This window comes from Mchenga conophoros, linkage group LG15 (assembly GCF_057382185.1).
Source record: "Mchenga conophoros isolate Kocher_MC1m ecotype Shallow Benthic linkage group LG15, M_conophoros_male_GT1.1, whole genome shotgun sequence".
Lineage (NCBI taxonomy): Eukaryota > Metazoa > Chordata > Actinopteri > Cichliformes > Cichlidae > Mchenga > Mchenga conophoros.
This window is the reverse complement of record NC_140540.1, coordinates 42426396-42451184: the sequence shown is the minus strand read 5'-3', so window position 1 is coordinate 42451184 and position 24789 is coordinate 42426396. Positions and strand designations below refer to the sequence as shown.

General features: G+C 41.3%; 1 protein-coding gene across 4 annotated transcripts; it reads left to right on the top strand.

Annotated features, from left to right (window-relative positions):
* The first annotated feature begins 3522 nt into the window (after positions 1-3522).
* mlpha (melanophilin a) lies at positions 3523-18667 on the top strand. 4 transcript variants are annotated; one of them, XM_085247538.1, is made up of 16 exons: positions 3523-3545; positions 4955-5068; positions 7304-7525; positions 7649-7761; positions 7869-7913; positions 11457-11515; positions 11603-11692; positions 11764-11866; positions 12386-12579; positions 12832-12915; positions 13000-13236; positions 14284-14454; positions 15012-15173; positions 15342-15398; positions 15779-15821; positions 15971-18667. In XM_085247538.1, exons 2-16 carry the CDS (start codon positions 4959-4961, stop codon positions 16009-16011), a joined length of 1731 nt encoding a protein of 576 aa, XP_085103664.1. In that variant the 5' UTR covers positions 3523-3545; positions 4955-4958; the 3' UTR covers positions 16012-18667. The 4 variants fall into 4 exon arrangements, with proteins under 4 accessions (XP_085103664.1, XP_085103665.1, XP_085103666.1 ...); XM_085247539.1 differs by lacking the exon at positions 3523-3545 and having other exon boundaries at positions 4758-5068; positions 11767-11866; XM_085247540.1 differs by lacking the exon at positions 3523-3545 and having other exon boundaries at positions 4758-5068; positions 15974-18667.
* Positions 18668-24789: the final 6122 nt, after the last annotated feature.

Below are 24789 nucleotides of genomic sequence, written 5' to 3'. Positions count from 1 at the left end.
ATCAATGTAAAAGAACTGTTATTATAAGTTTATTACAACTAAGCAGCCTTGCGTGACTTCTTCGAAGTCCTGTCATTCTACTCATTATACTTGCCTCTTCCAGAACATCGTGCATATACTACATCACCAGCATACATGAACTGCCCCTACACATCAGGAATTCGGCAACCAAACATGCAACACCCATACATGTTAAGCACCTGAAGGTTCTTATCGAGGTCACATATTTTGATGTTGCCTAGCACCCACCTACTATTACCGGGCTAAATTTACCCATTTGGTTAAATGGTCAAATGACCAACCTGTTTGTGTATCAGGCTGTAAGCTTGTTTACTGCAACATGGGCGGCTAACTCACTGCTGCCCCTGCTGGACGTCACAGGAACTGCAGCTTCGTGTTTCAGCCGATTATTTATACTACAGCAGGATCATTTAAATTAAATAGTTATATTTAAAGTACTTTTAATCTTAAAATAAATTAAAACATCTATGTTTTAAGTGTTTCCAGTACGATAATAAGACTGTTTTTAATGTTTAAATGTGTTTAGGTCACTGATTTTAAATCTTTATGAATTGTGTTGTGGGTTCATCCATCCATCCATCCATCCATTCACTTCCGTTTATGCTTTTCAGGGTTGCGGGGGGCGCTGGAGCCTATCCCAGCTGCCATAGGGCGAGAGGCGGGGTACCCCCTGGACAGGTCGCCAGTCTGTCGCAGGTGGTGTGAAGTGCAACTGCTATTGCATCATCTGTAGATCTGCGCGGACCTCTCTGTTAACCCACGGCTTCTGGTTAGGGTAAGTTTGTACAACAGCCTGCAGTACGACGTCATTGATGCATTTAAGAATACTCAGCATAATTGTTGGTGTTGTTGTTCGCGGCAGTCCGGAAGACTTCCCAGTCTGTGATGCTAAAGCAATGACGCATAAAGTCTGACAATAAACTTTTTACTGGGGAAAAAAGTTTCAATCAATCAATCAATCAATCAATCAATCAATCAATCAATCAATCAATCAATCAAGGCTTTATTCAGCACATGCAGGTTGGCCTGCAGTGAAATGGGACCCCCCCCCCCCCCCGACCTTACACACACAACACAGACATCACATGGGGATACAGGTTGGAGATCGGTTGCAGTACAGAAATGTACACTACAATGGGAAAGTACAACAGCTCCCTGACCTGCACTCAATCTACAGCAGGCGGTGCTGGACCAAGGCCAGGAAGATCGTGAAGGACCTCAGCCATCCCAACAACAGACTGTTCTCTCTGCTGAGGTCAGGAAAGCGATTCCGCTCCCTGAAGACCAACACAGAGAGACTGAGGAGGAGCTTCTTCCCGCAGGCGATATGGTCTCTCAATCACACCACCACACAGTACTGACCCACACATATGGTTCTTACACACACTGGACATTCTGGACATTGTTTTCACTTCATCACTTAAATCACTTTAAGCATATTTGCACTGCACAAGACATAATGTGGATTGCACAACACTGGTCACTATATTCTTCATTTCCAGTTAATACTTGTACAGCTGCTGTTATTGTGTATATATTTATTTATATTTATATTTCTTCATACATTCTTATATAGTTCGATATTGTGTATTTTGTTGTACAGTTATTTTATTTTCAACTTTAATTTATATATTTTATCTTATTCTTTCCCAGTTAAATTTACCCTTCATTCTAATTTGTGTTGTACAGTTATTTCATTTTTAACCTTAATTTATATTTTATTCCTTCCTAGTTAAATTTACCCTTTTTAATTTTTCATATTTATTTCCTATCTTATTCATAGCCTTTTCCTTTTTTGTTTTCTTTAGGTCACGAGCAGTTGTCCAAGCATTTCACTACATATCGTACTGTGTATGACTGTGTACGTGACAAATAAAATTTGAATTTGAATTTGAATTTGAATTTGATTTGAATTTGATTTGAAAAAGAGACCTCTACCCATGCTGAGCTCCTGGGAGGACAGCATGAGAACAGGACGCAAAAAAACTCCTCTTCACAAAAAGCACATAAATGTCCACAGCACAACATTATAGAGCACGTGACCAGCAACAGGGTTGGGTAGGGTATGAGGAGTAATCCGAGGCAAACACAGCAGCCATCCTGCCCAGCGCAACCATTCCCGCGTGGGCCCAGACCCGCCATGTTCTCCAGGAGGGAACAAACATCGAAGGCGTTTGGAAAGGGAGGGGGGATGAGTGAGTGCCTATCAGTGTATGTGTGTCCAGAGTTCAGCTGAGACAGTGTCCTTCGCCCTGCCAGCCTAAGTAAACAGTCCTCCAGCCAACCCAGGTGGCCTTGCATGGGATGGGAAGAACAGTCTAAGCACAGTCGTTATCAGGGTGTTGTTGTTCAGCTCCAGACTTGAGCCCACAGCTGGCACTGAAGGGATAGCCGCATTATGATGGTGCTTTTTTCTTCTTTAGTGCGAACAACTCATGAGAATTTCAAGCTGTTTTTAACAGTCCGACACTGGTCTCTCACTGGTTTCAATCCCAGTGTCAGCCTTGTGGGGGTTTGAACAGCTGGTTCCGCTTTCTTAATTCTTCGATAAGCCAGGGCCAAGCCAGCTCCGATAAGCCAGAACCCTGTTACCATGGTTCAGAATAGGTAGATATCTTCAGCGTCTTCCATCGATAGTCCCGCCAGACACACGATTCTCCATTGCTGCCACCCGTCCATCGTGTATCTGGCAGGGAAAGTACCTCCAGGAAACTCAGGCTCTCCCGAGCCCAGACTTCTCGTTGAGAAAAGGGTGTCAATAGCATTCAGGGACCAGTTGATTGAATCCATAATTCTCTTTTAGGTTTTAGAGAACAGACTGTGGGCGAGTGTTCAGGGGAAAGTAACACAAAAAACACGAGACTAGATGAGGGCATAAGAGCTAAGCAGGGAAACTAAGGGAGAGGAGGAGAGGAGAAAAGTGCGACCACCTTCGCCGAGAGCCAAGAGAGAACACCTTGTGATTTTATGACATCATGTTATAAGACATTAAATTATTATCAACAACATTATCAGATTCTCTCCATATCATGTGTATTTATGGTTGTAAGTGGCTTACAGTCACATTTATTATTATTAAAGATAAATACGCTCAAGTTCATTCAGAATAAGTTGTTTTTGTATTTATTATATCTAGTATTAAGTCTTAATATCTAATGTGTGTTCAGTCATATCTTCGATGTCAGAATAAAAGTCTTCACTGAGCGTTTGATGATGTCAAATGATCTCAGGTCTCATGACCTGCTGTTGGACAAACTGAGCTTTGACTCTGAATGCTTCACACTTGTCACACTTTTAATTTCAGTTTGTGTCCCTGATGTTTGTCGTCTGCACTGTGGATGTCTGATTTCGTTTTTCAAAGTTTAGCCTGCAGATGTGTTACAGTGTGTGTGTGTGCGTGTGTGTGTGTGTGTGTGTGTGTGCGTGTGTGTGTGTGTCTGTGTCAAGAGGTGTCGTCATATGATCAGCTGAGGTTCTCAGTTCAGTTTCGCTCATCTCATCATTGAGCTGCAGACACACATCGGGTGAGTTTTTACTGTTTTTCACTGAATTTTAATCTCATTTATAAACTTTAAATTTAAACAAATTAGTTTTTAAATCTAATCTGAGCTTTGAATGAAGCCTCTGTCGCACACAACATATCACACAGCGCTCACTGAGTTGTCTTTATTTAACTTCATACTGCGGACAGGCTTTTATTCTGAAGGCACATAAACAGTAAATTATTTTTTTAGCCTGGCTGACTTTTATTTGGAAAGTCTTTTATTGTAAATATTTTTGCAGATTGAGGTTTAAATTTAGTGAGAGTTTAGTCTGTGGGTGTGGTGACAGACCAGCAGCTGACACTGAACCATGTTCATCTCATATGTTTCAAAGTAAAAGACACTTCAGCAGCTGGACATCCTCAAATCTGATCATTTATAATTGGAGCAAAAATCAAGCTTAATCTCTTTGAAATTGTGAGTTGTGTCAACAAAAAATACATTTTCTTTTATGGGTTTTTAAAAAAAAATTTAATTAAAAAACAAACCAAATACTTATGGAAAAAATAACAATACACATTCAAGAGAAAACTTTAAAGTAGTTATTCTAATTTTTGATTTTTACTTTATTTTGTTTATTATTTTACAGCAGGGGTGCCAGAAGCTTTATAGCTTCTAAAATGATCAGGTCCAAATGATCTGCCTACTTTAAAAAATGCTCAATACATAGTTATACATATATTTAATTAAACAATATATGTCATGTGATCTGCCCATGATACCTTTGTGAGCTGCGGGTGGATCGACAGACTCGGAGGTGTTTGTGGATTTATTATCATTGTTTTTCTAATAATTATATTTTTTCATATCAGTTTGATGATGTTGATGTTCTTTTGCCTCAAAGTATTTCTAAATTTATGTTTAAATATTAAAGACTTACTGTGGCTGGCCAGGCAAAATATTTTACTTCTGATATATTATAGCTTTTTCATAAATATATTGGGGGTTTTCCTGAAAAAATATGTTGCTTTAAAATATTTCCAGCTTCTTGCTTTAATAGGAATTTACTATTTATTTATTAAGATATCTTTTTCAAATTTCTCATTATATTGAATTATAAAACCTTCATTTTGTTTGTCTAAAATGTGTTATCACAAAATCTGGTTCTAAAGATTTGTTAAGTGAAAAGTTTTTTTAATCTGAAAACTTTTGTCTTTTTCATGCTTTTATTATCAAAGTATTATATATGCACTATATTTTTCTAAAATATTTTATTCATTACTTCAAGTATTTCTAGAATATCCTTACATTTTAACAAGTTATACAACTTAAAAAAAAGAAAACCTTGTTACTAAAAGCAGAGGACCAACAACGAAACCCTGAAGAACCACTGCCACCTCATATGACTGTTTGATTGATTGTTTTTTTGATTGATTGAGTGATTCCTTTAGTGTCATGGAGCATAAGCTGGATCTTTCCCGTCTAACGGATGAAGAGGCCAAACATGTTTGGGAAGTGATTCAACGAGATTTCAACCTCCGCAAGAAAGAAGAAGAGAGACTCAGGTACTCGTTCCCACACTCAGAGTTTTCATGTACAAATATCAGAAACATTACTAAAGTTTCAGGGTGTTTTTCAAACTGAAGCTGAAATATCAGCATTAATAATAGCACACAGAAAATTCTTGCTGCAGAAATACAACAAAATAAATAAAAAAATGCTTTGAAGCTTCTACACATTTTAATGGAAGTTTGAATATTGTTTGTATTCAGTGTTATTAAAAATTGGGCAAAAAACGGGCAAATCAAAAATCAATCAATGTACAAAGAATCAGAGAGTGAATTAAGTCCTTTTAAAAACTGATTAAGCATCAGATATGTTGTCAGGTTAGTGAAACAAAAGTAAACACAGTAAAAACAAACAAACTGAAATGATCTTCAGACATTCCCTCAGTGAATTTTGAGCTGTTTTTGGCATGCTTTCCTCTCAGAGTTGCTATTTTTAAGTCTTGGATCAGGGGACTCCAGGCCTCGAGGGCCAGTGTCCTGCAGGTTTTAGATCTCACCCTGGGTCAACACACCTAAATCAAATGATTAGTTCATTAACAGGCTTCTGGAGAACCCCAAGACATGTTGAGGAGGTCATTTAGCTATTTAAATCAGCTGTGTTGGATCAAGGACACATCTAAAACCTGCAGGACACCGGCCCTCGAGGCCTGGAGTCCACTACCTGTATCTTAGATAAACCCCAGACTTTCCCAGACTTTCTCTCTGTGACTCTGAAGCTAAACTTTGTGTGAGTCCTGGAGTTTGAACTGTTTTCGTTCATGTGAAGTTTGCAGGAATTCCAGCGTGAAAGACGTTGTTGTTGTTGCACTCGATCACGCCCCGGTCACACGGAGTTGCCTCACAAAGACGCTCTGTGTCTCCTCCAAACACTCCAACTCCCATCAGCCCCCGGGGGGAGGGAGCAGCCTCACAGGGACTCATGACTGGAGAGAAATCATCAGGAACATGTTGTCATCTTCATCCTTTAACAAGCATACAAAACAAACCGAGAAATCAATAAAAACTGATCAGAATTCAACATTTAAAACTATGAAAGAAGCCAAAATGAAATCTGTAAGAAGACTTTTTTTATACTGTGGACTGATAAACTGGACAGGTGAGGAGTTCAGACTCTTGGGAGGGATTTGGACTAGAGTTCAAAAGGAGCACACTGCCAGCTCCTACCAGGAGGAGCAGGCCTGATGTAGATCCGGGACAGCAGGAGAGATTAGATCCTTGGGCTGGCCTGGGAAGGCCTCTGTGTTACTCCAGATAAGCTAGTGGTTGGTGGTTGCAGAGAGGGAGGTCTCTCTCCATTCCTGTCCCTGTGACCCATTGCCAGATAAACAGATCTGACTTGCAGTTGTGGTCGTCACATACTCTGAAGGTTTTTGTGGCTCAGCCCCTCCATGGTTCTCAGTCTGAGGCTGGTGGGCCTCCATGTGGACATTACTAAAGGGATGGATCACAAGAAGCAGGGAGAACACACGATTCATTCAGAGCCAATTATTGAGGGGCTGTGGGTGAGTCACAGATTGGTCATTTATCTTCTTTATGACTGCTGTTCCCTCTCTTCTCTGTGAAAATGTAAAGAACCGAAGTCTCACGTTGTTTTTTTTATCAGTTTAATAATTAATACCTTCATCCAACAGTCCATGGTAGCTCCATCTCCAGAGGGAATCAGCTCCTTGGTTCTGGTTCGTCTTCCTTTGTTTTTTATTCTACCTGTCAGCGAGGTTCAAGGTTTCTATAAGATCACCTGGAGTGGAATTTGAGTTGTTGTTTGCACCTTGTGATCTGGACCTTTGGATATTTGGCATCAGCCGACCTTTCCCGTTTTTGTGGAGCATGCTGCTGAGGTTTGATCCTTTGGTGCTTTACTCTGATCACGAGCCTGATTGAATAAAGATAGGCACAAACCAAACATAGCCAAACATCTCAAACAGAGATTTACCTACTCTTTGTCCTGGAAAGCAAATCCATCACCACACTGTTCTTGAGAAACGAAATGTCAATGCCTTTGTTTCTAGTGTTTGATCTTCCAGATCTTCATCATCAGGTCTTCCTTCAGATCCTCAAAATTCCTCAAGAAGTTCTCTGTTATGGTTTTAGTTGTTTGTGCATTCCTTGGATTGGTCAGAGTGTTCTAATTTTATGAAATCTATGTTCATTTGTTATATTTGTTAAGTTTCCAAACCTCAAGGTCTCTACTCCATGATAAACTCGGGGACTATCTTTTCATGTCTTTTGCAGTGAGCTGAAGAATAAGATTGAGAAGGAGGACTCAAAACGAGAACTGCTGGGCTCTCAGAGCAACTTGTCCGACTCGCTTTGTATCCGCTGCCTGCAGCCCTTCAAGTTCCTGGTGAACAGCAAACGCCAGTGTCTGGACTGTCGCATGTACACCTGCAAGTCCTGCAGCCGCTACAACAAGAAGGAGCACGGCTGGGTGTGCGACAACTGCCGCATGAACAGGTGAGCCTCCGGCAGCGGAGAGCACTGCGTCAGCGTAAGCTCAGAGTTATTTGGTGGTCATGGTAGTTTCTTTTATGGTAGATGTTTATTATATTCTCTATATTCTGCACTTGTGTTGTTCAGGGTGCTCAAGATCGGGACTCTGGGCTGGTACCATGACAACGTGAGAAACCGTTTCAAACGCTTTGGTAGTGCCAAAGTGATGAGGTCATTGTACAAGAGGCTGAACGGAGAAGGTGAGTTTGCCTTATGTTAAAGAATTCAGAGATAATGAGTCAACTGTGAGCTTTTTAGGGTTTTATTGAAGTTACACGCTAACAGACAACTTGTGTTGGTGCTTCAGGTGGGCGTGATGATGACACGCAGAGTATGCCGGATGTCCACAGTCGTGAGTTTCTTAAATGTTTTACTATTAATAGATTTTAATTGGAAATTTTCTTCCCATTTACCATGCTATTTATATGTTACTGTCAAATATTAGTTCATTCTCTCTTTTTAAGTCCACCCTCAAAACTCATCTGTTTAAAATTGCCTATTCTTAAATTTCTGTATGTTTTAACTTTTATCTTCTATTTTTACCATTGTGTATATTTCCAGTTTTTATCTGTTGTACAGTGTCCTTGGGTGCTTTGAAAGGCGCTATTTAAATAAAATGTATTATTATTATTATTATTATTAAATGTTCCTGGTAATTAGGGTTAGGGGTTAGTATGTAATGTAAATATGTAAGAAAAATTGTGTATGTTTCTTTTCCGTGTCCTGTGTACTGTTTGTTTGTATATTTGTCTTTTTGGCTGCTGTTACAACCAAATTTCCCCTTGTGGGACAATTAAAGGATTATTCTATTCTATTCTATTCTAATTATGGGCAAAGGTTCAAATTAATCATGTAAAGGTAACAGCTGCTGGTCCAAAGCTAAGACTCACCAAACGTCACCGGGACTTAGCCAATCAAAAGAACATACGCTCAAAGGCTTAGAGTAGAGAGTAGAGTACCAGAAAGTACAACGACTACCAGAAAATTAGAGGTCATCCAGGTCTTTAAGACATTCCTGCAGTTTAACAACCGTATTTTCCGCACTATAAGGGGCACTTAAAATCGTTTATTTTCTCAACAATCAACAGTGTGCCTTATAATCCGGTGCACCTTATATATGAATTCTGGTTGTGCTTACTGACCTCAAACCCATTTTATGTTGTACACAGCACTCAAAAATCTGTCAAAAGTGTTTTAGTGGCGATCATGGCTCAAGAGTTGGGAGTTCGCCTTGTAATCGGAAGGTTGCCAGTTGGAGCCCCGGCTCGGACAGTCTCGGTCGTTGTGTCCTTGGGGACACTACACCTGTTGCCTACTGGTGGTAGTCAGAGGGCCCGGTGGCGCCAGTGTCCGGCAGCCTCGCCGGGTGGATGACTGCTTGTGTAAAGCGCTTTGGGGTCCTTAGGGACTAGTAAAGCGCTATACAAATACAGGCCATTTTAGTATGACTTTGGTAAGCTACGAAGCCACACCGCTTGATGTATTACAGCTACAGTAGTCAGGAGCCTCACGGGGTAATCTGGGTCCAAAACTACAGTAATTGGTGTGTGTTATCTGGCTTATAGATAATGTTGTGTGTGATCTGCATAGCAGTGAAAATACATGTCTATTCACACGTACAGTGGGATGCAAAAGTTTAGGCAAACTTGTTAATAGTCATTATTTTCCTGTATAAATCGTTGGTTGTTACAATAAAAAAAATGTCTGTTAAACATATCATATAGGAGACACACACAGTGATATTTGAGAAGTGAGATTAAGTTTATTGGATTTACAGAAAGTGTGCAATAATCATTTAAACAAAATCAGGCAGGTGCATAAATTTGGGCACTGTTGTCATTTTATTGATTCCAAAACCTGTAGAACTAATTATTGTAACTGAAATTGGCTCGGTAAGCTCAGTGACCCCTGACCTACATACACAGGTGAATCCAATAATGAGAAAGAGTATTTAAGGGGGTCAATTATAAGTTTCCCTCATCTTTCAATTTTCTCTGAAGAGTAGCAACATGGGGGTCTCAAAACAACTCACAAATGACCGGAAGACAAAGATTGTTCACCATCATGGTTTAGGGGAAGGATACAGAAAGCTGCCTCAGAGATTTAAGCTGTCTGTCTCCACAGTTAGGAACATATTGAGACAATGGAAGACCACAGGCTCAGTTCAAATTAAGGCTCAAAGTGGCAGACCAAAAAAAATCTCGGATAGACAGAAGCAACGGTGAGAACAGTCAGAGTCGACCCACAGACCTGCACCAAAGACCTGCAACATCATCTTGCAGCAGATGGAGTCACTGTGCATCGTTCAACCATTCGGCACACTTTACACAAGGAGATGCTGTATGTGAGAGTGATGCAGAGGAAGCCTTTTCTCCGCCCAAAGCACAAACAGAGCCGCTTGAAGTTTGCTAAAGCACATTTGGACAAGCCAGCTTCATTCTGGAATAAGGTGCTGTGGACTGATGAAACTAAAACAGAGTTATTTGGGCATAAAAAAGGCCGTTATGCATGGAGGAAAAAGAGCACAGCATTCCCAGAAAAACACCTGCTGCCTACAGTAACATATGGTGGTGGTTCCATCATGCTGTGGGGCTGTGTGGCCAGTGCAGGGACTGGGAATCTTGTCAAAGTTGAGGGACACATGGATTCCACTCACTATCAGCAGATTCTGAAGACCAATGTCCAGGAATCAGTGACAAAGCTGAAGCTGCGCCGGGGCTGGATCTTTCAACGAGACAACGAAACACTGCTCAAAATCCACTAAGGCATTCATGCAGAGGAACAAGTACAACGTTCTGGAACGGCCATCTCAGTCCAGACCTGAATATTATTGAAAATCTGTGGTGTGAGTTATAGAGAGCTGTCCATGCTCGGAAGCCATCAAACCTGAATGAACTAGAGAAAAGAGGAATGGTCCAAAATACCTTCAACCACAATCCAGACTCTGATTGTTGGACAACATCTTCCACCCCATGCATGAGACTCTGACAGCACTGAGCAGCTCCTTCACTGGCTGCAGCACCCACGATGTGGAACGGAGAGATTTCACAGGTCTTTCCTCCCCACTGCTGTCAGACTCCACAACAAAGACTTCAACTGATTAAACACATCCACACATGTGCAATAGCAATAACACTAAGTACAATACTCTTTCTGGCATCGTTGTATTATACTCATATTGTATATAGCATTTGTATTCTATTTTATTCGATTGTATATAGTATTTTATTTTAATTTATTTTCTTCTATTCTATTGTGTACAGTATCTTATGAATATATTATTCCACTGTTTTTTTCTTCTAATTTTTCTATGCAACTTTGCACTGTCCACTGCTGTAACAAAACAAATTTCCCACGCGTGGGACTAATAAAGGTTATCTTATCTTATGTTATTGGAACCTGCAGGAAGCGTTTAGAGGCTGTAATTTCTGCAAAAGGTGGATCTACTAAATATTGATTTCATTTCTTTTTTTGTGGTGCCCAAACTTATGCACCTGCCTGGTTTTGTTTAAACAATTATTGCACACTTTCTGTAAATCCAATAAACTTCATTTCACTTCTCAAATATCGCTGTGTGTGTCTCCTATATGATATGTTTAACTGACATTTTTATTGTAACAACCAACGATTTATACAGGAAAATAATGACTATTAACAAGTTTGCCCAAACTTTTGCATCCCACTGTATACTGTGAATAGATTTGGTCCTAGTAAAGAACCTTGTGGAACTCCATAGTTAACCATGTGGTATGCATACAAATGTGTACACATTAATAATGATTTGCTTTTTTATAAAGCACTGTTCAAAATTAGCTGTGGAATCAAATGGTTCAAAAGGAGCATCATCTAAAACTAAAACTGGACAGAATAATGACAAAACATGTTGCATTTTCAGACGCGTATAATGGCAATGAGGATGATCAAGGAGAATTCGAGGGTCAGCGCTACAAAGTGGTAATAAACATAAAAGTGATAAAGATGTGATTCTACATCTGTTTTATGAAATAATCCACATTCAGGCGTAACGTGATGTGTTTTCAGATGAGGAAGAACAAACGTCTGCTGTCTGTTCATCCTATGGACTTTGACAATGAGGATTATCTGCCTCACTCACGGCGTCCGTCTGTACAGGTAAGTCAAAGTTATGAAAAGCAAACATACAAAAGAGATCTAAAACCATGTGTGTAACTTTGGATTCACAGCAGCAGCAGGATGATCGGTACTATAGGAATGACGTGGACTACGACCATTACAGCCACAGAGGAAACCGCAGGAAGAGCCTGGACCGATATGCCATGAGACCTGGTCAGTATACCAGCATACCAGTCTTCCAGCAACATGATGCAGGTCCCAAAATACACAACCAATTTCACATGTCCAACAAAATAAACTGTTTAAACCACTGTGGTCTATATGGGGGTTACTGGGGCCCACAGAATCTGTCCACCATGATTTACCTTCCCACAGAAAACTTCTGGGAGTAACCCTATGGAAATGCGGGAATTAATGGAAATGCTGTTTGTCCTGTAGCTGTTTTCACTGGGGCTCCACCTGCTGTCTATTGGAGGAATCACAGCTTTTGTTTCACAGATTTATCACATCAAACAGATGCCTTCAAAACAAGCCTGTGAGACTGGATAACTAATTGCAAATTTTACTTATTATCAGGTTTAGAAAAAATTTCTACTTTGGATGTCCGACATGCTGCTTTTTATTTCCAACATGTACATTTACCTGAATGTTTTTACCTACCTGTCCATCTTTGTAGATCTGCATCCACCTGGGTGTTTTTGTGTGTCCATGTTTACCTGTGTTTGTTATCAGATGACAACGGAGAGAATCGGATGGTCCGGACTCGCTCTCTGTCCAAGATTACCTCGTCGGTGGCTCGGCAGCAGTACATTGACACATCAGACGAGGAGGAGTACCAGAGGTACCCGCAGATGTACCAACAACCACCCCACCGCCGAAGGGGCAGTAGAACCTCCTCCCAGGAGAACCTGGGACAAGCCCCGCCGGTAAGGACAATCAACCAGTCACTTTAAGTTAAATTTTGGTGGCATAAACATTGGATTTTCTTCTCTTGATTCTTGGAAAACCTGTTTTAATTCTATGTTTTGCCTTTTTTTCTTCTTCATGGTATTTTGTACAAAAAGTTTCAGTCCGTATAATCTCAGCCATAAAGAACCAGGAGATATTGTTAACTGACACGGAGTCTTTTTGTCATACAAAATCATCTCCTTGGTGTTCATGTTGATTTTACATTGCAGATAAATGAACTGAGCAAACGAATGTTGGCCATCGAGAGTCTGCTGAGCCGCCTGGAGGAAAAGATTACACCTGGTGTAAACGAGGTGAGATGCGATGATGATGTGGGATAATGTGAGATCATTTCCTGAAACCAGTCGGTACAAACATTCTGTAACTTTGTTTTACAGCAGGCATCAAATCCATCAGCTCAGAATGAGGAGGAGAAACTGAGAAGGAAGCTTAGTGAGCTGGCGGGGAACCTGAGCGATAAGGGCCCATCATCGGACGACGAAGCTGGGAAGAAGTCCTTTTCCGTGGGTAAAGGTTTGGCCGGACTGAAGGGTGGCCCAGCAATCGCTCTGAACTCCCGGAAGAACAAAGAACTGAGCTCATCCAGTGATGAGATGCCCACTGAGGCTCAAAAGGTAGGAAGACTGATTCAGTCCACTGTTTACAGAATTAATTGAATTCCAACCCATAAATCCAGAGAATGGGAACCTGGAGGTTTCTCAGACCACCAGTGGATCCGATGTTATAAAAAGCTTACTTTTGGATCAGTGCACAATCATTTAATGGCGAATTCGTTTTTAACATTGTTTTCAAAGAACAAAATAAAGTCTAAAAGGTTTTTTAACTCTTTATTTTGTCCGATGTCTCATAAACATCCAGGTTCCCACGTGTGATACATTCAGTGCTTCTACAGCATGGCTTGGCTTCTCCCCAAAAACGCTGTTTTACTCCATCTATAACGGGTCTGAACACCATGTTTCTTGTTCATTCTCATGTTTTTGTCCTCATCCACTCCTGAAAATACTGAACGTTTCTCTAAACTTCTCATTGGTTTTCTTATTCCATCTGTGACAAAAAAATAATAATGAGAAATGAGGTGTGGTTCCTGTCCTAGTAAATCCACATCTACAGACTAGATGTCCAGTGACCTCCTGATGGAGGAGAACTCTTTCTGATGCATCACGGACTAGTCCTCACTAACCTGCTGCCTCCTGCATTGACTAACAGCCGTCTGTTAGGTTACTGTTACTGTGAAGCTCAGCAGCTACCTGCCTGGACCACATGACCCCTCACCTGTACAGGTGTTCACCTAAAAACTAAACCTCTGCTCAGTCATGTGACACCAAACAGAAGGAGAAATCTGTAAAAGCACTGAGTGTTGGGAAACCTCTTCGTCTGCCTCTGAATCATAGCTGGGGAATCAGCAGCATAGTTTTTAACACTGTAGTCAGGTCTGTCTGAAACACATGCCACCATTTTAGGAACAAAAGGTGTGCACCACATTTAAAAGTAGAAAGTTTTTTTTATGTGCAGAGTCCTTTTTAATCGCAACATGACCTCCCAGAGACACAAGTCAGACACAAGAAATGCTGTGGTGCTGTGGGGCATCCAGCCCGGTAGCTGCTGCAGGATGGGATGTTGTTTTCCAGCTGCTAACATCTGTCCCTCTACATGGCTTTCAGAGATCGACTGCCGCCGCCCTCTGTGACCTCACCACTGAGGTCCTGAGAACCATTAATGCCACAGAAAACGCTATGGTCGAGTACGGCCTCTCAGAGCCGATCGACAGGTCCCACTTAGTAGGCACTGACGTAAAGCAGGCCGATGATGCGTTCAGGGAACTTGAGGAAAATGTAAGCCTCCAACATGAACTGCACACCTCATTGTCCCTGAAACCCAACCCTCTACCTCGTCCGAAGCATGACGGAAATGTCTGGACTGGCTTTAACCTTCCCGGCTGTTGTGTGTCCGTCCATCAGCGACAGGGCTGGTGTCGGTCAAACACACTGGGTCCAGTCTCAGTCCAGTTTGAGTCCAGTTACAGCAGTTCTAGATTTAGGAAAAGGTTACGTGATCATTTGAAACATGCCCCAGAACAGTTGGTAAAACCAGGTCGATGCTCATTATTGTTCAATAGCCTTAAAGCTATCAGTAAAAATGACCCGTTAGGAGAATGTGTACAATATAAGGGATTTGTTCTAGTTTCATCATCAGGTCATAATGTCATGACTGAACTCTACATCCTCTGATGAGACCAGGTCTTCTCCTGTTACCTGTTCAGTGATTGAGTCAGTCAGAGAACCAGTGTGTTTCACTGATGCTCAGGCCTGTCTTCATCATCATCACCATCATTCTCAGTGGTCTGGAGGCGTGTCAGCTGACCCAGGGGTCTGTCCTGTTACCTGTTTAGGTGTACATCACGGCCGGTCAGTCCTACGAGCTGGAGTCGAAGCTGCGGCGGCTCGAGCAGAGTGCCAAGAATCAGTTTGGAGGGGCGACGGACTCGGAACTGTCTGAGCTTGAGGACGTGGTGGCACTGACCGCCGCCAGAGTCCAGAGTGCTGAGAGCGAGGTGGGTCAATGGCTCTGGATGGACATGGTCATGTTTACGCGGTGTCTAGGAACAAAATGGCTGATGCTGGAATAAACACAAATTTCTTACTTACAGGAAGCTTTTCAAGTCTTCCTGTTTTTAATAAGCAAACTCAACAGTTTCCCTTCATGTTTGTTCCATCTGCAGGTCTCTGATATTGAGAGTAAAATCGCTGCTCTGAGCGCCGCCGGATCCAAGAAGAAGGTCAGTGTGTGAGGAAATGATGTCAAGGTTACATTAACGTGTGCTCACTCACAGGAACAAATAAAAAAGTTATCGGGCTTCAGCTGTTAGACGGTCATCACTTTTCTAGTGTAACCTTTTTGAAGGGAAACTCAGAGCATAGACTGGACTGAGTTACTGAAGAGAAATAATGGCACTGGATATCGGTACCCATCCCTAATTTTAACATGGGAGTATATGAGGACTGAGTCACTGCTGGAGCCTCTAGTGGACACCAGAGGAACTGCAGGTTTTGGTTTTCAGAGGTAGACGGTTGACTGGATGCCATGTTAGCTGCATGGAAACAGTTTCTTTCTAACATCACTCAGGACTAAGTTAAAAACTTCCATGTTTCTTTGCAGGTTTCAGGAACTCAGAGAAAAAAGTCGACTCAGGATTTTCAGAGTAAGAAACACACTCACGTTGCTTTCTGCACGTTTAAAGTGAAGAAGCTGAAACATGTTACAGTCACGTTCCAGGCCATGACATTACAAAGTTGTGATGCGTGTTCATTAACAGCGAAGAACCGTGTTAATGAGCATTTCTTGTTTCAGAAGCTAACGGCACTCAGTGGAAATCCAGCAACATGTTCTGAAGCAGAAACAGACCTTCAGCAGCTGCTGCTTGCTCCTCTTCGTCATGAAGCCTTCATCATAGAGCAACTCAAAGAGCAACTTTTATCTGTAACTGCTGCTGCTTATGTGTTAGAAACATAACCCATGATTACAGCTGGTAGATTTAGACAAAATATGAGAAAACGTGAAAAAGTACGTGCCAAACTAAATGAGTATTCAAATGTACAGTCATTACAATATTTTTTGAAGCTCAGAGGCAGCTGGAGAGAATTACATGGGAATGAAGTAACATGAAAATGTTTAAAAATGTATAAATCCAAAATATTTCGTTTTAACACTGACAAAGTTTCGGCTTGTCTCAGCAACGCAAAGCCCCCAGCATCCGACATCAGCATGGAGGAGAGGAAGGCACTCACATCACTTAGTGATGACAACAAAATCATCATCCTTCCGGCAGACAAGGGCAGGTGCACAGTATTGCTAAACCAGAAAGACTGTCATGAGAAAATTTTGTTACTACTCAGTGACAAAAATACTTATGAGCCCCTGAAACGAGGCCCATGAAGTGGACTGTCTGTCTGAAGCAGTTAGAACAAGACAATGCTATGGACTTGATCTCATACCACAGGCTGTACCCAGGGTAATCAACACCAAGTCTGTATGGTTTACCGAAGATACATGAACAGGATGCACCTTTAAGACCGATTGTCTGTATGATCAACTCGGTCACCTATAACAACCCAAAGTTTCTGACTTCGATCCTCAACCCGCTGGTAGGCAGCTCTGAACACCACATCCAGAACACCTTGGAGTTTGTTGAGAAGGTGAGAGATGTCATTATGGAGGCAGATGAAACCATGGTCTCGTACGATGTTACATCTCTTTTCACTTGCATCCCAGTCACGGAAGCGTTGGCGGTAGTAAGAGATTACAGGATGACACCAACCTTAGCAACAGGACCACTCTCAGCATCAGGGATCATATTTTCCACATATTTCACATACAAGGGTCAGTGTGCCATGGGTTCCCCAGTTTCACCTGCTGTGGCCAATTTGTACATGGAAGAAGTGGAAAAGAGGGCTTTGCTATCCTACCCTGAAACACCACCAAGTCATTGGTTCAGGCATGTGGATGACACCTGGGTGAAAATCAAATTTCAGGACGTACCACAATTCATGTATCACATTAACTCGGTGGACCGACACATCAAATTCACCAGGGAGGATATGAAAAGTGGCAGGTTAGCCTTCTTAGACTGTGACATTTCCATCAGTAATGGGGGACATCTAAAAGCTAAAGTGTACCGGAAACCTACGCGTAGGGATCAGTATGGCGCGATATGGCAGCCTCGCTTCTGTCAGTCTGCCCCAGGGCAGCTGTAGCTACAACTGTAGCTGCCTCCACCAGTGTGTGAATGTGAGAGTGAATGAATAGTGGCATTGTAAAGCGCTTTGGGTGCCTTGAAAAGCGCTATATAAATCCAATCCATTATCTAAGGTTTGACTCTCATCATCCACTGGAGCACAAACTGGGTGTCATCAGGACGCTACAACACAGAGCGAACACCATCCCCACAGACACAGCAGTCAGGGAAGCAGAAGAACATCACATCAAGAAGGCGCTGAGTAGATGTGGTTATCCTAGCTGGACATTTGTCAAAGCTGGGACGGCACCGAAAGAAAGCTCCAGCCAATCCAGGAGAGAAGGGCAATCAGTGCCTAAGCAAAAACCTGTAGTGATCCCGTACGTGTCAGGAGTATCAGAACAACTGAGACACTTTTTTTCTAAACACCGGGTCTCTGTGGCTTTTAAACCCCAAAACATGCTGCACCAAAAATTGGTCCACCCCAACGATCGGTCCCCCAACTCAAACAGACAACACAACAGTGTACGCTGTTAAGTGCCAGGAGGATTGCCAGGACTTATACATCGTGGAAACCAGACACCCTCTGGCGAAGCGGATGGCACAACACTGAAGAGCCACCTCGTCAGGGCAAGACTCTGCAGTCTAGTCACACCTACAGGCCAGTGGACACTCTTTCAATGATGAGGATGTACAGATCCTGGACAGGGAGGAACGCTGGTTTGAGGGCGGAGTCAAGGAGGCCATTTACGTGAAAAGGGAAAGACCATCTCTGAATTGAGGAGGGGCCTAAGGGTCACCATCTTACAATGCTGTGATTGCAGCCATTCCCCAATTCTCTGTGAATGGTACTAATGGCCATTGATCAGTGGGCTTTGATCAATGCTCATGAGTATTTGCATATTAATGATCAAGGAACTGACTTCCCAGCCCATTGTTCCTTCAGTGGGCTGGTTTCAGTCATTATGCAAATGTCCTGTTTATAAGATTGAAACCTGGAGTCAGCTGAGACTGAAGAAGTCACTTGGATGAAACATTTCTCCCACTGAAAAAGTCCAGATGAACAGAATCAACTTTTGGTGACTGACAGAAGACAGATATAAAAACTTTATTTCAAAATAAAATCTATTAACTTTAAAACCATTTCTAAACTTAATCTCCTCTGACGCAATTTGATTGGCTCAGACAGACAATTCACTTTTTACTTTTATGTTTAATTCTGGCACCACTGAGCTTCTATAGACTTTGGTCAGCTGTTTATTAAACTTGTGTTTGTATCACTGCTGATACGATCAATAAATTTTAAAATCAAACCCTGTTCTTATTTGATCCATGTATTGATTTTATGGATGAATGGTACTGATCATCAGAACTGATCACATTTAGAGTTTAACATATTTAGTTTCTTTGATTATTGATAACATTGATCTGCATTTGCCTTTATGATCCATAAAACATCAAATCAATTCTGCATTTTTAACTTATTTCATATATTCATGAGAAAATTACAGGATTTTTTACCATCAGTGTGTTCAGCCTTGAGATTACTGAAGCAGTCCATCCTCTGACCAGCAGGGGGCGATAATTCCTGCAAAGGAGGGTGGATTCTACATAAAGGAGAAGTGGACTATCTAATCCATAGAGGGCACTTTGTAGCTCCTTTTATACGAGCTCACAGTGTGTCCAAGTACTTAGAGTGTCTAGTTACTGGCTAATGACATCAGGCAAACCCATGAAACACTCCAAATTCACTCAGCTCCAATAAAAGTGTTAAATGTACACACGTCATGAAAAAGAGCATTTACGAGCTAAGTTAGAGGCTAGCAGAAAGTTAGCTAGCTAGCTTGTAAAGATGAAGATGAACCATGTTGTGACTGAAGGACTTCTACAAACATGAAACATACAGATGTGTACAGACTGGTAGAGCTTTGGACGTAAACACAGGTGAAAAACTAACCAGCATGTGAACTTTTTTTATTTACGAACTTTACTGTTTGTTCAGCTCATGTTTGATTTCTTCACACAACAAACTGTGTGTGTTTTTATTTCCAGTCTCACAGTCTGGCAGAGGCAGAGTGTATGCATTGATGAAAGGACCTAAAATGCAGACACAAAGAACATGGAAGAAAACTTGAATATTAACAAAAAGCAGGCTGTTTAATATAAAAAAGGTGGAAAAACAAAAATCAGATACACACAGGGGAGAAACTAAATGCTAAACACGCAATGAAAAAACAAAACTTAGAATGTCGTAAAAACCTGAACACAGAAAAAAACCCATAGACACGGAAACATGAGGAGAAACAACAGACGACATGACAATGAATGAGCAGAAACACACAGACTAAATACACACAGGGGTGATTAGGGGAAGTGGAAACACATGGGGAAACAGCTGACACAAAATAAAGCATAACTCAAAACGCTGGGTCGAAAGACCCAGGATCGTGACATCCAGTTTCGTGCCAAAAACTGTTGCCCCATTTATGAGAGCGCGCAAAGGAGGAGGAGCCACTTGCCCAGCTCCGTTTCTGTATGCTACTTGTCACTGATCTGCAGCCGTTGCAATAAAGCACTTTAATGGTAATTTAGTGACATTGTAATGTGCCGTGCGGAAGACTATTTACCCTAAACTGTGCACTGCAAAAACCTGCCGGGAACAGTTTGAAGAGGAGGTTGAATGGAGACATAAGGATGGGTTCCAGAGTTTGACAGACATAATAATCATTTGTTATTGTCACACTATATAAGCTTTATGGCCCGATGAGGGTCATCCTTTGTGTGAAGACAGATGTTTGATTTAACACAGAGGTCCACCGCTGTAACTTGTAATTTCAGCTGCTGAAGCAAATTAAATCTTTTTAAATTAAAGATATTTCTCCTGAATTCTTTCTGAAAAATCTGAACATGTCAGTAGATGAGTTAGTGAAAAGATAACTCATTTTCTTGCAACTAAAATCAATTCTGAAGTAGGATTTGTCCAACTCAGACAACTCAACTCAACTCAAACCATGGCAGTTTGTCCTGAAACAACTGTAATCTCCACTCTTATTCTGAAAATGATCAATAATATTTGTTTTCTTAATGGTAGCACTGGTTTAGCTCACTGAGATGAGCAGAGCGGGTGGTGAGGGTTCGACTGTAAATATAAAGACCCGAAGCACAGCGAGTCTCCGACCATGTGTTTAGTCTGAGTTACAGCTCTGTAAATGTATTCCTATTGCTGCTCAGATACTGTGTCCACACTGACATTTGATTATTAAATGTCAGCTCCCTCCAAAATAAGAGCTTTCAAAAACAGTCACATCAACTGATTTTATTTTGAAAGTCAGAGTTTGTTGAAGCTGATGAAACCAGATTTAAAAACACTTCATGTCATCTGTGTTCATTCAACCGACATCATGCAGTTCATCTTCTCACCAGCAGAGGGCCACAAATCACCATCCATGAAAAGTTCAAGGACATGTAAGTGACATCAGAGCTGTACATATTGATCTGATCAATATGGAAGTTCATGTTTCTTTGATTGGATCAGTTTTTAAAAGCAGCTGTTTTTATAGAATGACGGAAACATGAGATATTCTGAATGCCTTTAATATTTGATACACTGAGCACTACTGGATGTCCACTTATTCACCCATGATGGAAAAATCCCATTAAGAAAGAGAAACCAGACATTTGGATTCATTTTAATGAGCTCAGGCTTGTTGGAAATGCAGAGCAGCTGTGCCTGACTGAACAAGGACCATCATGACAACAGTCCAAATTCCAGGACTGATCATTGTCTCCACACAAACAGTCTTCACTGTCTCCTTTCTTCTGTAATTCACTGATATATAAACGTCTTCTCTCCACTCGACCTCCCAGTAACAGCGACCAGTCAGACCATTTCTACACAGCAGCTGAAGAAAAACTTCAAATCTGATCAGGATATGACTGAATCTCCTCCACACTTGTCACATTCCTGTTGTTGTCAGACAGTTGGAGGTTTGTGTTCACTGTGTTTGTGTCGATTGTGAGTTGACAGGAATCTGATGGAGAGAACAAACACAATCCAGCTGCAGTTTTTGATCCATCATCTGTTCATTGATTGACACTTTGATGATGACTCCTGATATCAGAGATGTGACAGTTTGAAGATGGTTGAATGTGTGCTGCTTTGTTTTCATGAATCACATTAAAAACACACTTACACTTCCTCACAAGACCATAGGTCAAATATTATCTTCAAGTATATTAATGGAAGTTTGTGCCACTTGCTGTATGAACACATGTTGATCAATACTGTTTGAAAATGTAGTAATTAGGATCAGTAAGTAACCTTAAGTAACCTCATCGTGGACTACAGGAGGAATGCTGACCCACATCCACCCATCCACATTAAGGGGACGGCTGTGGAGCGTGTGAGCAGCTTCAAGTTCCTGGGAGTCCACATCTCCGAGGATCTCACCTGGACGACCAACTGCTCCAAGCTGGTCAAGAAGGCTCACCAGCGCCTCTTCTTCTTGAGGACTCTGAGGAAGAACCACCTGTCCTCAGACATCCTGGTGAACTTCTATCGTTGCACCATCGAGAGCATCCTGACCAACTGTATAACAGTCTGGTACGGGAACTGCTCTGCCTCGGACCGGAAGGCGTTGCAGAGGGTTGTGAAAACTGCCCAGCGCATCGCCGGAGCACCACTTCCTGCCATGAAAGACATCTACAGGAAGCGGTATCTGAAAAGACCCCAGTCACCTATCACATGGACTCTTCACCCTCCTGCCCTCTGGGAGGCGCTACAGGAGCCTCCGGACTAAGACCACCAGGTACCGGAACAGCTTCTTCCCCACAGCTGTCAGACTCCTGAACTCTGCCTCCTGACATCTGACCCACGTTAAACTCATGGACTGAACATACACACACCCACAATGGACAACTGTACCCTCAAACACACAATAATAACATGGACTGAACCACCACTCACAACCACCAGCACTTTATATAGCCTCTGTAGGAATTATATCTCACTTATCTTAACTGCACTACTGTATAGCTCTGTGTAAATAATCATTCTGTACATACGATAATTTTTAATCCTACAACTGTTTACAACTTGCATAGTTCCCATTTCTGTATAGCTGTATATCTCAGATTCTGTAAAGTTATTTATTTCATATTCTGTATAGTTTTTCATATTTATATCCTGTTCATAGCCTGTACATAGCTTGTACTCACTACAGCCTGTACATACTTATAGTTATAGAATATTCACAACATACTTCATACCGTGTACATTATAACATACCATAATAGACCCATTTCTGTAATATACTCACATATCTATATTATTGCTAATATATATTGTAATATATCTATATCACTAAAGCACTTCTGGATGGATGCAAACTGCATTTCGTTGCCCTGTACCTGTGCATGTGCAATGACAATAAAGTTGAATTCTAATTCTATTCTATTCTTTAATTGTGTTATGGCCAACGGTGACTAGTCCAGATATTGGGTTAAACCCTTCCTCGGTGTTCATCTGCAATCATCTGTACCGCCCCACGTTGTGTCCAGCCCTTCCATTGCCTATACGTTAAACAAACCTGGCCCCACTAGGCATGCACCTGGGGTTCTGTTTTCCCACCTCAGCTGCCAGAAGCTGAGAAAAACCCTTTCTTAGCATAGATAGCAGTTTACTTTTGGCATGCACGCCCGAAATAATTGTCAAATTGTTGAATTGTTAACTGCCGTTTTGCAAACTGACAAAGGGACCCAGTTCAATGATGGATGTAAGACTGGTTCTCGGGAAGTTATGTGGTAGGGCCAGAAAGTTATGTATCATAAGTGGAAGATGAAAAGAAAGAACAAAGGATTAAAGGGTACCCAACAGCAGGAGGAGGGGTCACTGATCGTATATAAGCGTTGGGTCGATTTGACCCGGACTGCTGCTTTTTCCTGTCTGTCTTTTTGTGTGTCTTTTCTGTTTGTGCTTTAAGGCTCTACACGGTTGCTTCGCTTTCGTTTGCTTTAAATATACTGGTAAATGTACTGGTTTCTGCTGTTCATATGACACTGTTTAATAATCTCTATTCTAAGAAATCTACTCTTTTCCAGAGGATCTTTTTGAGTGATTTGATTTTAATTGGATCTGACAAGCTGGACCTTCACAGCATTGGTGGGACAAGGCTATCATACTGGCTTTAAAGTTTGTGACCCAACAGCACTGCAAAAAGGAAACACCTTTGAAAATGGAAAAGAAGAAAGGTTTTTGTCCTGATTTAGAACAGAAACCACAGATCTTTAAAAAAAGACCTCGATACATTCTGAATAGGTAACCAGTCCATCCCCGGACACCGGACAGAGAAACAAATACTTTCACAATCTTCAAATCGCAATTAACTTGGAAACCACCTCAGACACTGTGCAAACTTCAAGATAGACTCAGAAGTCACAACCCTAGACTTGTTGCATTTATGCTCAGTTACCTGCATAGTTACATACTTTAAAATGCCCTCAGTTACACTTTGTTCTTGATGCTAATATTAGGATTGCATAATGCATTGTACAACTGTGTTGTGAGCTACAGGTAATGGTCAAAACACTAACTGAGAGGTTTTTTTTCCACTTTTCTATTCAAACAATGATTATTAAAACAGCTTTTGTTTCCCAAAAATGCTTCTTTGAAACACTTTTCCACAATGCCAACAACTCTATTCTTTGTTTAACTCGATTAGTGTCACAGTGGAATATAACAAAAGTCTGGTGGAGGCCTGAATAGACAATACAGAGATGCCTTTACATTTGTGCTCACTAACACTTGTCATATAATGCGTGACACTGTCTGTAGGCATTTGGTTTGTCATCCATGTCTTTCAGTTAGAAGGCTTTGCTGAAGACAGATGTGGCTCTGAACAGACTATCTAAGAAAAAACTTTACTGTCATGTTTTAACATATTTCACAAAGGAATATATGCATAAATAAATAAAGTGGTGGGAGATGGAGAAGTTTTCAAGTACAGAGTGGTTGCTTATTTTAAGGCACTAAGGCTTGTCAGAGTGAGACAAACAAAGAGAGCTTCACACAAAGCATGCTGTGCTTCTCCAAATGCAATGCTTTCAAATTGTGTTTAAGTGTGTTTATCTTTATAGAAACCAGTTTGATATAGTGTCTGGTCGTTTCACAAACCTTTAAAGGCATTTTTGGTTTTAGTGTTGAGGTTTAATTTGGGTTAAGGCTGGTGTTAAGCACTGAGTGCAGCTGTTGTCAATCAGTGTCCCCCCAAAAGATCCCCATACAAACAAACAAACAAACAAACAAACAAACAAACAAACAAACAAACAAACAAACAAACATTTGGTGTCTTAAATAGACAGAGAAAAGTAAGACAATGTATGTCAATGTGTATGAGCAGGGCTGCTGATGACAGATGCCACACACTGTGTGATCAGA